This window comes from Mytilus edulis, chromosome 4 (genome assembly GCF_963676685.1).
Source record: "Mytilus edulis chromosome 4, xbMytEdul2.2, whole genome shotgun sequence".
NCBI classification, from domain to species: Eukaryota; Metazoa; Mollusca; class Bivalvia; order Mytilida; family Mytilidae; genus Mytilus; species Mytilus edulis.
In genome coordinates, this window is record NC_092347.1 from 99652750 (window position 1) to 99665816 (window position 13067).

General features: G+C 34.2%; 1 protein-coding gene across 1 annotated transcript; it reads right to left on the reverse strand.

Moving 5' to 3' along the window:
* Positions 1-608: 608 nt before the first annotated feature.
* Positions 609-1466, reverse strand: LOC139521642 (uncharacterized). Its single transcript, XM_071315125.1, has one exon. It carries the CDS (start codon positions 1464-1466, stop codon positions 609-611), a length of 858 nt encoding a protein of 285 aa, XP_071171226.1.
* Between the last annotated feature and the right edge of the window lie 11601 nt (positions 1467-13067).

A 13067-nucleotide genomic window follows, 5' to 3' on the forward strand; every position in this document is an offset into this window, starting at 1 on the left:
GGGGGGGGGGGGAGGGGGGGGGTCAGTGAAAAAACTATGTGAATAAAGTTTTTTTTATCCTTCATTGAACTTTTGATGTCGTCCCTAAATTCTAAACATGGTAATGAAATCGGTTTTACAGGTACTACTCTGTTTTTAGCCATGACGATGACCGATGAATTTGCTGTTACTAAGTAAGCACAAGCTCCGTATGCTAACTGAGTGGCGTCTGTGAAAATATGTAGCGAAGTTTACTCGTCAATAACTCCTCCGTTAACATTCGTGGAAATACTATTTTGGTAGCCTCCTCGATATCTAAAGCTATTACCTGCCATTTACTTCTCAGTTCGTCGGACAAACACTCATCCCAATCCAACTTTGCCTCCCATTAAGTCTGCATAAACAGCTTAGCTTTCACCGTAATTGGCGTGATTAATCCTATGAGGTCGAAAATGCTAGACGAAGCGCGCTAAACCTCACGCTTTGTTATCATTTTGTCCTTTTCCATAAATTCAATCTGTTGAAATTTCAAATCGTCGGATTCCCTATCCCATCTCATGCCTAAAATTTTGACTATGTCGTCTTGATCGCCGATCTTGTCTCGTCCTGCGACGTTCTGTAATTCCGTACTAATAGAATTCCAAGACCGTAAGTTGAATCCTGCCTCTGACAATAATTTTCGTAGACTCCGTGTAGAATTTCAAAAGTGATTGTTTATCTGTAAAACTGGTCAGAACTTTATCCCAGTATAAATTTCTCTGTAATTCTGTTGATGTTGTAGACGGATTGTCTTTAAAATGTTTCATTAGCGTGGCGCTTAACATGAATGGAGAACAAGTGGCGCCGAAAAGTACAACCTTAAACCGGTAAGTAATCAAACGGCTTTCTATGTCCATGGGATTCTCTAACCAATAAAATCTTGTGACATCTCTGTCATCAACATCTAATTCAATATGCAAAAATGCTTTTTCAATATCCGCTGTAACTGCATATTTATACATTCTAAAGCGTACTAATATCTCCGTCAAATCAGTCATTATTGGTGGATATGTTGCTAGGCAATCGTTGAGACAATGACTACTGTCATTTGCTCTACAGCTACAGTTATATACTATGCGTATCGGGGTGGTGACTGAATTCTTTTTTACGGGATGATGCGGAATGTAATGAACCTTGTTTGTGCATGTACTTTCATCATATACCTTTTCAATGAATCCTCTTTGTTCTTGGTCTGTAATTATCTCACCATACTTTCTGAACGTCTCGGGATCCTTCTTAAGGCGACGAATAACGCTTTCCGTTCTGCGTTTTGCGATTTCTTCATTTGTCGGTAGTACTGGCGCATTCTCTCTCCATGGTAAGTAATTGTCAATTGATTCAGCTAGGTCTGGATCACTTTGTTCAAAAGCGTCAATTCCCAACGATTCAAGCTTCCAAAATTTTTCAAGATCGCACACTTCTTGTTTGTGACATACTGGTATATTCATCATTGAGAAAGATGCATTACTGATTCGTGTAGGGACAGGACCGGAAAGTAAATATCCAATTTTCGAGCTAACTGCGGTTGGACCGTTTCAACGCACTATTTTGTCTTGAACTATGTCCCAGTAAAAATCACCTCCAATTGATAAGGATATTTCAAATTGCTCTCCTTCCATGACTGGTTGTGCTAATTGTAGACCACGTAAATATGAAAACTTCTGCGTTATTCCTATGTTGTGAGTTTGAAGTGGTGAAGCAATGGTTGGTGCAATTAAAATTTTAATAGGAATTAGTTCTCCTTCCGTAGACTTAAGATTTATTGTTGTTTTGTCAAGATTTCTCACCTTTTTTGTAGTACTTCCAAATGTAGCTATACTGAATGTTTAAGACCCCTCTTTTTAAAGTCCAATTTAGCTGCTAGTTCTTTGGTTATAAATGAGCGCTGAGCTTCCTCGTCAAAGAGTATTCTGGCATCTATACATGTATTTTTGTGAACGACTGGACTGAATGCGGTTTTCAATAAAACAGTGGACCTTTCTTAGCTAGCGGTATACAAAATAGAAGTTTCTGTGTCTACTTTTTTTTGCGATTGTTCAGTTTCAATATGATGTTTATTAGAGTACGAGTTCTGTTTACATAATGAAGAGTGGTGCTTCCGGTGGCAACACTTACACGTATTCTTGGATTTGCAATAGGCTATTTTATGCTTAACTAAACAGTTAAAGAATAACCTCTTTTCTTTTATAATGGCTACTCTTTTTTCGTGATCTATGACATCTTTACATTCGTTTGGCCAGTGGTTTCCGTCGCAATAGGTGCATTGTTTCTTCGGATTCGAGGTTAATGATTTGTCTGTTGTGTTTATCGGACGGGTTTTATCTGTAGTTACTCGTTTAACGCCTGTTATGAAATTTGCGCTAGGCGTTGCGGTTAAAAATGTCTGTGTATAATCTCCGTATCGGGACTCTTGAATAGAAATCTCTTTACCTATCGCGTTTCTAAGCGATTGAATATTCCAACTGTCGTTCCCGTTTTCTCGTGTTATATTTTTTCGTACTAATGCGGTGACTTCCCGAGAATCACTGGTATCAATAGCGGTCCATACATTTCCTGACATTGTCCGAGAGACTCTAGACCCCGTATATAAGCTGCCGATTTGTCGTGAAATGTTCTCAAACTTTCTAATGTATCATGTGGTGCGGGTATATCAAGTAGTGCTCTCATATATACATTAATGATTTTAGGTGGTTGGCCATAGCGATTTCTCAATAATTCAATTGCTTTGTGATAGTTTGGATTTGTCATGGTCAATCCTGAAATTACGTTTGCAGCTTTAAATTGAAGCAATGAGTTCAAGAACGAAAATTTCTGAATGTCAGAAATATTGCCATTGTAAAATATCTCCATTAAAATTGGGAAGAGATAGCTTTGGTAGGCGATGGTTATTACTTGAGGTCGAATTTGACTGAGATAATTGCTGACTTGTGTGAGTAAATGAGTTTGTGTACGGAACAAACTCTGGTGCGTTTGAATCTAGTATCGAAGATCGAAGATGTTGCTTTTGGTACGTTTTTTTTTTAAATTTTCGAATTTTACCATCTAATTCTAAATGATACTCATCTGTTTCAAGAATTTCATTTGTAATATCTTCTGATTCGACTGCTTTTGATATCTGTTCGTCTATTGCAATTGAGGCTAAAGTTTCTTTTTCTTCTCAATTGCTTCGAGCAATGTTGATACTTCCTCTGTGTCTATTTGTGAATCTCCGATGGCTTCCTCCAGTTTTTTAAAAACTTTTGTTACCGCTGCTTTGTTCCCCGCTCTCAAGGATTTTAATCGGCAGATGTCCATTCTCGCCGTTTGAAGTCACGGCACAAATGTAGATTATTACGTTGCGTTGTGTATTGTGATCGTAAGCTTAACTAAGGCGTTTAAGATAGAACTACGTCTGCCATTATACGTTTGTATTCAATACAACATAAAGTATCACAATAACGCGAGGTCACAAAGATAGTGGCCGTACCGCAAAAAGGTACATTAATATTAGCGCAATTCTTTACAAAAGCCAACCTTCTAGATTGTTTGTTGTTTAAGGACGTTCTGGTGAGTAGGGTTCAATAGGCTTTGTTTTTCTCTACCCAGAAGTTAGTTTCATAGTCTGTAAATATAAGGCCTGATGTATCAGTATCTGCATCATCCATGTCCCTCCAAGCGTTATATCAGACATCTTCAAATTGGGTGGTAAAAGAGGCAGAACTGCAACTCTTCGAACAAGTTGGTCATGTAGCCCTTTTTATTAATTGTATTCAGTCTTCAAACCATGCTTCTGTGCATTTAGCCAGATACACCGAGTGTATTGGAAAAAGAACCCTTTAATATTGATTCATGTGAACATTGCGTTTCTGATTGCTATTTAGTAGTCAAGGGACATCTTTGTTAGTTGTAGTAGAATGTTGAATTGGTTACTTAGATCTTGAAGTATAGTGAGTAGCCTTGGACCTAGAAAATTCACTTACAACATGAGTCTTCCGCACTTTTTCGCCGTGGTTGAAGAATTTGACTTGATATTTATTATATACAATTGTAATGTAGTTTAAAGATCAAGTCAGCATTTTCTTTCAATACAAAAAAATGTAACCGGTAGAGGACGATGTATTGCCATGCAATAACAGTAACGGTACCAATTTTCCTGCACCAGATGCGCATTTCGACAATACATGTCTCTTCAGTGATGCTCGTGGCCAAAATATTTGAAATCCAAAGCTTATATAGAAGATGAAGAGCTATAATCCAAAAGGTCTAAAAAGTAAAGCCAAATCCGTGATTAGAATCAGAGCTTTGCATGATGGAGATACATTCCTTAATTTATAATAATTTGTAAAATTTTGTAACAGCAAATTTTAATAACACAAAAAAATCCGTATTTTCATGCCAGTACCGGAGATCTGACTTTTGGGCTGGTGATACCCTCGGGGACTAACAGTCCACCAACAGAGGCATCGACCCAGTGGTAGTAATAACATTAACGGTACCAATTTTCCTGCACCAGATGCGCATTTCGACAATACATGTCTCTTCAGTGATGCTCGTGGCCAAAATATATGAAATCCAAAGCTTATATAAAAGATGAAGAGCTATAATCCAAAAGGTCTAAAAAGTAAAGCCAAATCCGTGATTAGAATCAGAGCTTTGCATGAGGGAGATACTTTCCTTCATTTATAATAATTTGTAAAATTTTGTAACAGCAAATTTTAATAACACAAAAAAAATCCGTATTTTCATGCCAGTACCGAAGTACTGGTTACTGGGCTGGTGATACCCTCGGGGATTAACAGTCCACAAGCGGAGGCAATATTCACACAAAGCTTGTTGTTATTTCTGGTGTTTGAAAACTTAATACAATAATGTTTGTGATGTTTTGATAAATTCTCCTTTTGTTTGTTTGGATACATAACTGATTGTTGATTCAATTTAATTATTAAGACGAAAAGAACACTTTTATTAACATATTAATTTATAGATAATGGAAGATGTGGTGTGAGTGCCAATGAGACAACTCTCCATCTAAGAAACATTTTATAAAAGTAAACCATTATAAGTTTGTTTATTGTATTAATAAAGATTTATTCAAAATATAGAATCACTATGAATAAGTAGAAATAAGAATCTACACCTACGGTTACATTGATGTAAAATATATCATGTTTAACATATGAATAGCACAAAATTTATGTTAAGACTTAGTTATGATTGGCATTATTATACCTCAGTTATCATTTTCAATTTAAAATATGTACACAACATATAGACTATTTTTTCAAATTGCAAACGTTGAGTTATTTGACCGGGCAATAGTTTCCAACCAATAGTGCATACTTATTGACTGTGTATGAGTGGAATAGTAAGTTTATTGTCCCGAAAAGCAACTATTCTCCTGAGGCATAGCCGAGGGCAATAGTTGTATTCGAGGGACAATAAACTTACTATTCCACGAATAATTAGTCAGTTAGTGTTTTAGAATATCGAAAAAGACAACAGACAATAAATGGCCGTGATAAATCGACTGTCGTAATATTAAAAAGAAGAAACCAAAACATAACGTTTACGTTATAGATATGTTCAACTTATAAGGCTATGTCTTGCACTGACGTCAAACCTATAATAGAAACAATAGGTAAAACACGACGTCATTACTTCTGCGTTATTCTAAAAATCCTCCAATCGCTAAGCTGCATTTAAATGCCGCGAAATATAATGACGCTTGCAGTTAAATAGTTTCTGCCAGGTCCCATAGTTGGAAATTTTTGACCAGTCCAATAGATCAAAGCTTGTAATTTGCAAAATAGTAAAACTATTGAGTACTTATTTTATATAGAAAATAACAACTGAGGTATAATAATATACACCTATTGACTGGTAATGAGGGTAGTAGCAAGTGTGTTGTCCCTGAGATACTAACTATAATTGCTCGAGGGAGATATATTTCTGTCAACTTCAAGCTCTTTCAAAATATCATACAATTCTAATTAAAATTATTGTTTGACCATTACAGATAAACTCCCAAAATGGAAAACTGCATATATACTCTATATTTTAATTAAGGAATGACTGTAATATTTTTTCCTGTCTATGAAAAAGTAACATTAAAAATGTAGTGCACTCTAAATAACCCGCGTAGTTTTAAGGGTGCACCACCTTTTTATGTTATGTTGAATAGACTAAAATAAAAAATATTACAGTCATTTCTCATATTTCGATTCTTAATTCCATTTTAAACCAGAGTAAACCACGAAAAAACGTTAATGACGTCACCGTCACATGACAAAATTATTTTTATGAGTTGATAAAAAAACCAACGTCAGCCGATCAGAAGACGCGTTACATCCAAAATCAAATTATATTGTATTATAAAGAAAGGAGATGTGGTACTGTTACATAACTGTCCAAGGGTATGGAGAGGGTTGGGATCCGGCTTACATGTTTAAACCAGCCACATTCTGTATTTATGTGCCTGTCTCAACTGAGGAGCCTGTAATTCAGTAGTTGTCGTTCGTTAATGTTTTACATAATTGTTTTTCTTCATTTTTTGTACATAAATAAGGCTGTTAGTTTTCTTGTTTGAATTGTTTTACATTGTCATTTCTGGGATTTTTATAGCTGACTATGCGGTATGGAAAATTCTCGTTACATTGAAGACATGTTGGTGACCTGCTGCTGTTGTTTTTTCTATGGTCGGGTTGTTGTCTCTTTGATACATTCCCCATTTCCATTCTCAATTTTATTTGCTTATTATTGAAGGCCGTATGGTGACCTATAATTGTTAATTTCTGTGTCATTTTGGTCTCTTGTGGAGAGTTGTATCATTGGTAATCATACCACATCTTCTTTTTTATATTGATGATATTTGTGAGAGCATAACCAATAACTTTGTTTATTTATTATGTGACAGTACTTAAAAATGACTGAATTCTCAGAACTGCAAAATGACTGAGATTACAGAACTTAAAAATGCCTTTTTGTTTAAAAGTTTTGTTTTCAACCGATACTCATTATCAATTTCCATATTAAGGTCTACATATGAATTGTATGAAATTATTCATACTATTAATTGTACTTGAAAATGGTTGAAATTTTCAATTCTGAAAAACGACTGAAATTTTCTGTACTGAAAAATCAACTGAACGTTGATCAATAATGATTAGGTCATAGAATGTCTCATCTTCTTTCTTAAAAAAAGTTCATCGTAATATACAAAAACTTTGCTTATAAATATTTCGTATCTACTTCACAAATAACACACGATGGTATCGAAAAAACTAAAATCACAAAAAAAAAACTCCGAAGAAAATTCAATCGGAAAGTCCCTAATCAAATAGCAAAATCAAATGACAAAACACATTAAACGAATGGACAATTGCAACAGGAGTCATTTTTTCAAATGTAGAAATTGGTGGATTATACCTGGTTTTATAGTGCTAAACCTCTCACTTGTACTACAGTCGCATCAAATTTAATAACATTGATAATGATGCATGAATTAAACAAACAGACACAATAGATAAAAATGTTACAAATAAATGGTAAAAAGTCTGATTCACACTTTTGATACAATATTTTTTTTTCAAGTATTAACAGTGAAAATTTATCATCACTTAAATATTTTGTATAAAACCTTTTTTTAAAGGATTCATTATCAATGAACCTGTATATATTTTTGTTTAGGGAACAGCTAAATCATGCCATCGGGTGTGTAATTTTCTGGCTGCGTTGAGGACCTAGTGGTTGCTTTCAACTGTTGTCTGCCCTTTGGCCGTGTTGTTGTCTCCTTTCACATTCCCCATTTCCATTCTAATATTTGTTTTGTAACTAATTGTATTTTAAAATTTATTTCTTTAAACATCATATGAATCATTGAAAAAACCTAGTTATATTACAGTGTAATCACCTGTAACCAAGCTGCTTGCATGCGACCAAAGCCTCGATGTTGTCAAATTTGTCATTACAAATTGTGCCCCATTCGTCGTTGTGCAATATCTCGAGTTTTTGCTGGGATATTCGTACGTCACCTAAAAGAAAACAATGAATCTTTATGTTAAAGGTATTTTAAACAATCAGTTGTACAGTTTTTGCATGGAGCATTACAAGGCGACTAGCGATTTTGCAATAACAAATGCATCAAATTAACAACAATTGTAAGCTATGCAAGGTTTGGTTACCCACAAAACCAGATTCATCAACCATTTTTTTCTTTAAAATGTGCTGTACTAAGTTAAGAAAATATCAGTGCTTATCTTATAGTTCGTATCTATGCGTGTTGTATTGTCTTTTGATTTTTGTACACTTCAGTCTTACTGTTGTTTCTTTTTTTTCATATTTTAGTTGATTTGTTTCCCTCGGTTTTAATTTGTAACCTGGAGTTGGTTTTGCCTCAATCGATTTATGACTTTCAAACAGCGGAATTCTACTGTTGCCTTTATTTTACGACACTCCTACCCGATGTTCAAATCACGTTAATCGAAAGGGAAGAAACCAATCAAGAAAACTAACAAACAGAACAAAAATTGAATCGAAGAAAGGAATAAGGAATGTGAGTCTCGTACTTCTTGAATCTCTTTGATAAAGCTAATGAAGAATTAACATTTTTGATTATCTGATAAGTATGATCATGTCCACAAAAATACCAAGGAATTTCACAATGACTCTCATTAATATGTTGGAAATACAAAGATATATTTAATGTGTCATTGCACATGCCAGACAGTTTTAATTTTGAACCTATACACATTGTCTTTGTGACACATTAACTAGCATTTAGTTTCTTTTATCAGCTCAATGACAAATATTGTCTAATAATACACTGAGAGCCTGACTTATATAGCTTTTGCCTTTAAAGAATCACGTTTGAAAGGCTTAATAAAGTACGAAGTTGAAGAGCGTTTAGGACCAACATATTCAAAAAGGCTTTGTCAAATACTGGTGAATAATTATTCCGGGGTTGAAAAACCATTAGCATTTCATAGGATTTAAAGGTTTATAAAAAGCTAATTTTTCAATGATAACTTATGTGAATACACGACTGGGCGATCAGATACCCGCATCAGCAGTGGCATCGCCCCTGGGGTATATCTTGTTAATGCAAATATATTTTAATGATTTGTATATTTTCCTTCAACTTTAGTCGCAAAAAAGTAGTTATAGTTTCTTTTATTCATCGCAAAATATATTTTCAGGACATTTGTCTGCTTATTTTTTGTATTCTTACATGATAATTTTGATAGTTGTTAGTTTTTAGTCTGCTTAGTACTTAATTCAGATATCATTATAACAACTGCTAATTAAAACTAATGTCTCATACCTATGCTTTCCAAAATCCCGTAATCTATTTAAAAAGTAAATTAAAAAAAAAAATCAGAGGAAAACTCAGAACGGAAAGTTCCTAATCAAATGGCAATATCAAGCCATTGAAGCCTCTTCATTATTGACAACGATATAAGTTTGTTTTAAGTCACAAATTATTGGTTGATATATACAGTATGTCTAATCGATGTTATTTAAAACTTCATTTAATTTGTAATTTTACCGACTGAGTCTGTTCTGTATTAGGGGAAAAACCATGATTCGCATTGCGTTCAATTCATGTATGGTAGAAGACGCTTACCCTTACGACCATCTATCGCGTTCCTCTTGGAGGGCAAATAAAGCCGCCCGTTTCTTTTAGTCTTATGATATGCTTTTTTTACCCTTCAGCTTATGAAATTTAAACATAGGTAACTACTGTTCACCATAAAATGCTTTCATTTAAGTAATATCATTCTGTCCAGCGAGGTTGAGAACGTTGTATTGGTTATAGGTTTTGTAATATCGCAACTGATTTTAAAAGACAGTATTAGCAATCTACTACGATTTTGAAAAACTACAATAAACATTATAGAGAAACAAAGGGTATGATGCTTCCATCTATGACACAAATCAGTTCATGCAGCGTACAACACACATAAAAGAAAATGAACAGCGCTTGTATTGCGTTTCTTTACTACGGGAAGCAACTGTTCGTCTTTCCTTGCTTACCATCTATGAAGACTAGATTAAAACAATTGTTTTCAATCTTTCCGTTTGTTGATAAAGTCGACCGTTGCTTCTGCAAGTTTGTTGTATGGGGTTTCCCGTTTTGAATGGATATAGGAAATCGGTATGTTTGTGATACTCTTTTTGTATTCGGATTTGCACCTCAAAACTGTCTTGTTCTTGCTTAAAAGATTTATTGAAAGGCTCTTGGTGGATTTGTTTAGAAACTATGATAATCTATATGTTCTGCAAAATCAATGTATTATAGAAATACCAATTAAGACGCATCAGTGACGCTCATGCCAAACAAGTACAAAGTTGAAGAGCATTGAGGATCCAAAATTACAAAAAAGTTGTGCCAAATAAAGCTTATTATACGAGGAATATATTTGCCTAGTCATCTTTAACCACTTTATAGATAAATAATGATATAATGATCAATAATTTCCCTTACTTTACTATAACATCCCTCATTAGCAATTTAAATAAACGACTTAATCTAGCAAGTTGTTTCTGAATTAAGTTTGCTATATCTTGGTTGGTATTGTACTTGACGGGAACATTAACGAATGAATAATATATACTTTTGATATAATATACATGTAAAATAAAATTGAGAATGGAAATGGAAATTTTACTTTTACTGTTGGATTGTTTTATGTAATATCCGTTGAACGTGGCTCGGTACTTATACATCTCGTCAATGTAAAATTGAGAATGGAAATGGGGAATGTGTCAAAGAGACAACAACCCGACCATAGAAAAAACAATAGCGGAAGGTCACCAACAGGTCTTCGATGTAGCGAGAAATTCCCGCACCCGGAGGCGTCCTTCAGCTGGCCCCTAAACAAATATATACTAGTTCAGTGATAATGAACGCCATACTAATTTCCAGATTGTACACAAGAAACTAAAATTAAAATAATACAAGCCTAACAAAGACCAAAGGCTCCTGACTTGGGACAGGCGCAAAAATGCGACGGGGTTAAACATGTTTATGAGATCTCAACCCTCCCCCTATACCTCTAGCCAATGTAGAAAAGTAAACGCATAACAATACGTACATTTAAAATTCAATTCAAGAGAAGTCCGAGTCTGATGTCAAAAGATGTAACCAAAGAAAATTAACAAAATGATAATTATACATAAATAACAACAGACTACTAGCAGTTAACTGACATGCCAGCTCCAGACTTCAATTAAACTGATTGAAAGATTATGATTTCATCATATGAATATCAGGCACAATCCTTCCCGTTAGGGGTTTAGTATCATACCATCATAACATATGTGAGAAGAACACAACCCGTGTCATGCCAACAACTGGTTTTTGAATAAATGTATTTAGTTCCGATGCAAAGACCCTATAAGTGAATCAATATTAACGCCAAAATATGCAATCTTTAATGACCTGACAACAGTATCGTAACTGTATCTCTTCTTAATAAGTCTATTTAAAGGTTTTGTTAGTTTCTGCGGTGAATACTGACATTTTTGTGCTTTATAAAGAATATTTCCATAAAAAATTGAATGTGAAATACCTAAACGTATAAGAAGTCTACATGTTGAGCTATATTTACGAATGATGTCTTTATACCGGTGATAAAATGTTTTCCTTGCACAAAGGTATGCTTATTTCTACAATTAAAACTTTGACATATAATAAATATGATACTGTATTAGTACCTTCAGTAGCATTCTTGCATTCAATCTTCACATTTTCGCTACGAACACAATTTTCAACACCCCATCCTGCATGAGGGCAAAGGGCTAATTTCTTTTCGTGTCCACTGCAATTCAGGTTGTCAAGCCATATTTTCCCTTTCACATGTTGCTCTATATTTCCTATGAAGATACCATCGCTACAATGATAAATGATGCATTGATACCAAAAAAAACCGTTAAGTTATGTTTAAGATAATCATCGATCAATAAAGAGTAATGATATAAGTTGTACCTTCAGTAATAAATTATTCTATCTTTATTTTGAGGTGCCTAATATTCCATGATAGATTAACTTCATTGAGTAAGTTTTGTCATGTCATGTAAAATGTTCATCGCGTAACCGCATTTTCTGTTCTGTTACATTGATTTGTTTCTTTTCAATTTAACAGTAGTAAATAAACTCATCATAGATACCAGGACTAAATTTAGTATATACGCCAGACGCGCGTTTCGTCTACAAAAGACTCATCAGTGACGCTCGAATAAAAAAAAGTTAAAAAGGCCAAACTACTGTCATCTTTTAAATTATTCATAGGCTGAAAACACATTGACAAACAGGTAAGGCACAGTATTGAAACGTTCAAATAAAAAAATAATGAGAATAGGTGTGCATAAAATCTTTTTTGGGGGATACAATTCTCAAAATGTTGTTAAAACCGATCTCAAATACAAAACTACACAGATCAAGTAAAACGCATGTGGAAGTTGCTGTTTGACAACGCATTTGTTGAATTTGGAGGTAGCATTCTCAGCAGCTTATTGGAACCTCTCCAGGTTGACTTGTACTTGTTTTCATATGAGTTAGAGTTCCTTCCTACACGTGTAAAAAAACAAGACCAAGAAACCAGATAAAAAGTAAAATCACAAAAATACTGAGCTTAGAGGAAAATCAATTCGGAAATTCCATAGTCACATGGCAAATCAAATAACAAAACACATCAAAAACGAGTGGACAAGAATTGTCATATTCCTGACTTGGTACAGGCATTTTCAAATGTAGAAAATAGTGGATTAAACCTGGTTTTAAAGCGCTAACCCTCTCACTTTGATGACAGTCTCATCAAATTCCGTTATATTTACAATGATGCGTTAACTAAACAGACATAATAAATAAAACAGTCAAAATATGGGTACAGCAGTCATCATCGTGTTACAATTTTAAAAGGAACAATTCAACAGAACACAAAAACATATATCTACAAAGACTTTCATTGATTTGCGTGTCTGACGTCAGAAAATTTTATACGTCACATATATTTGTCGTTCAATGTACATACTTAGGCAATGTTAGGATACAGGGTTAAAAATTCAAAAGT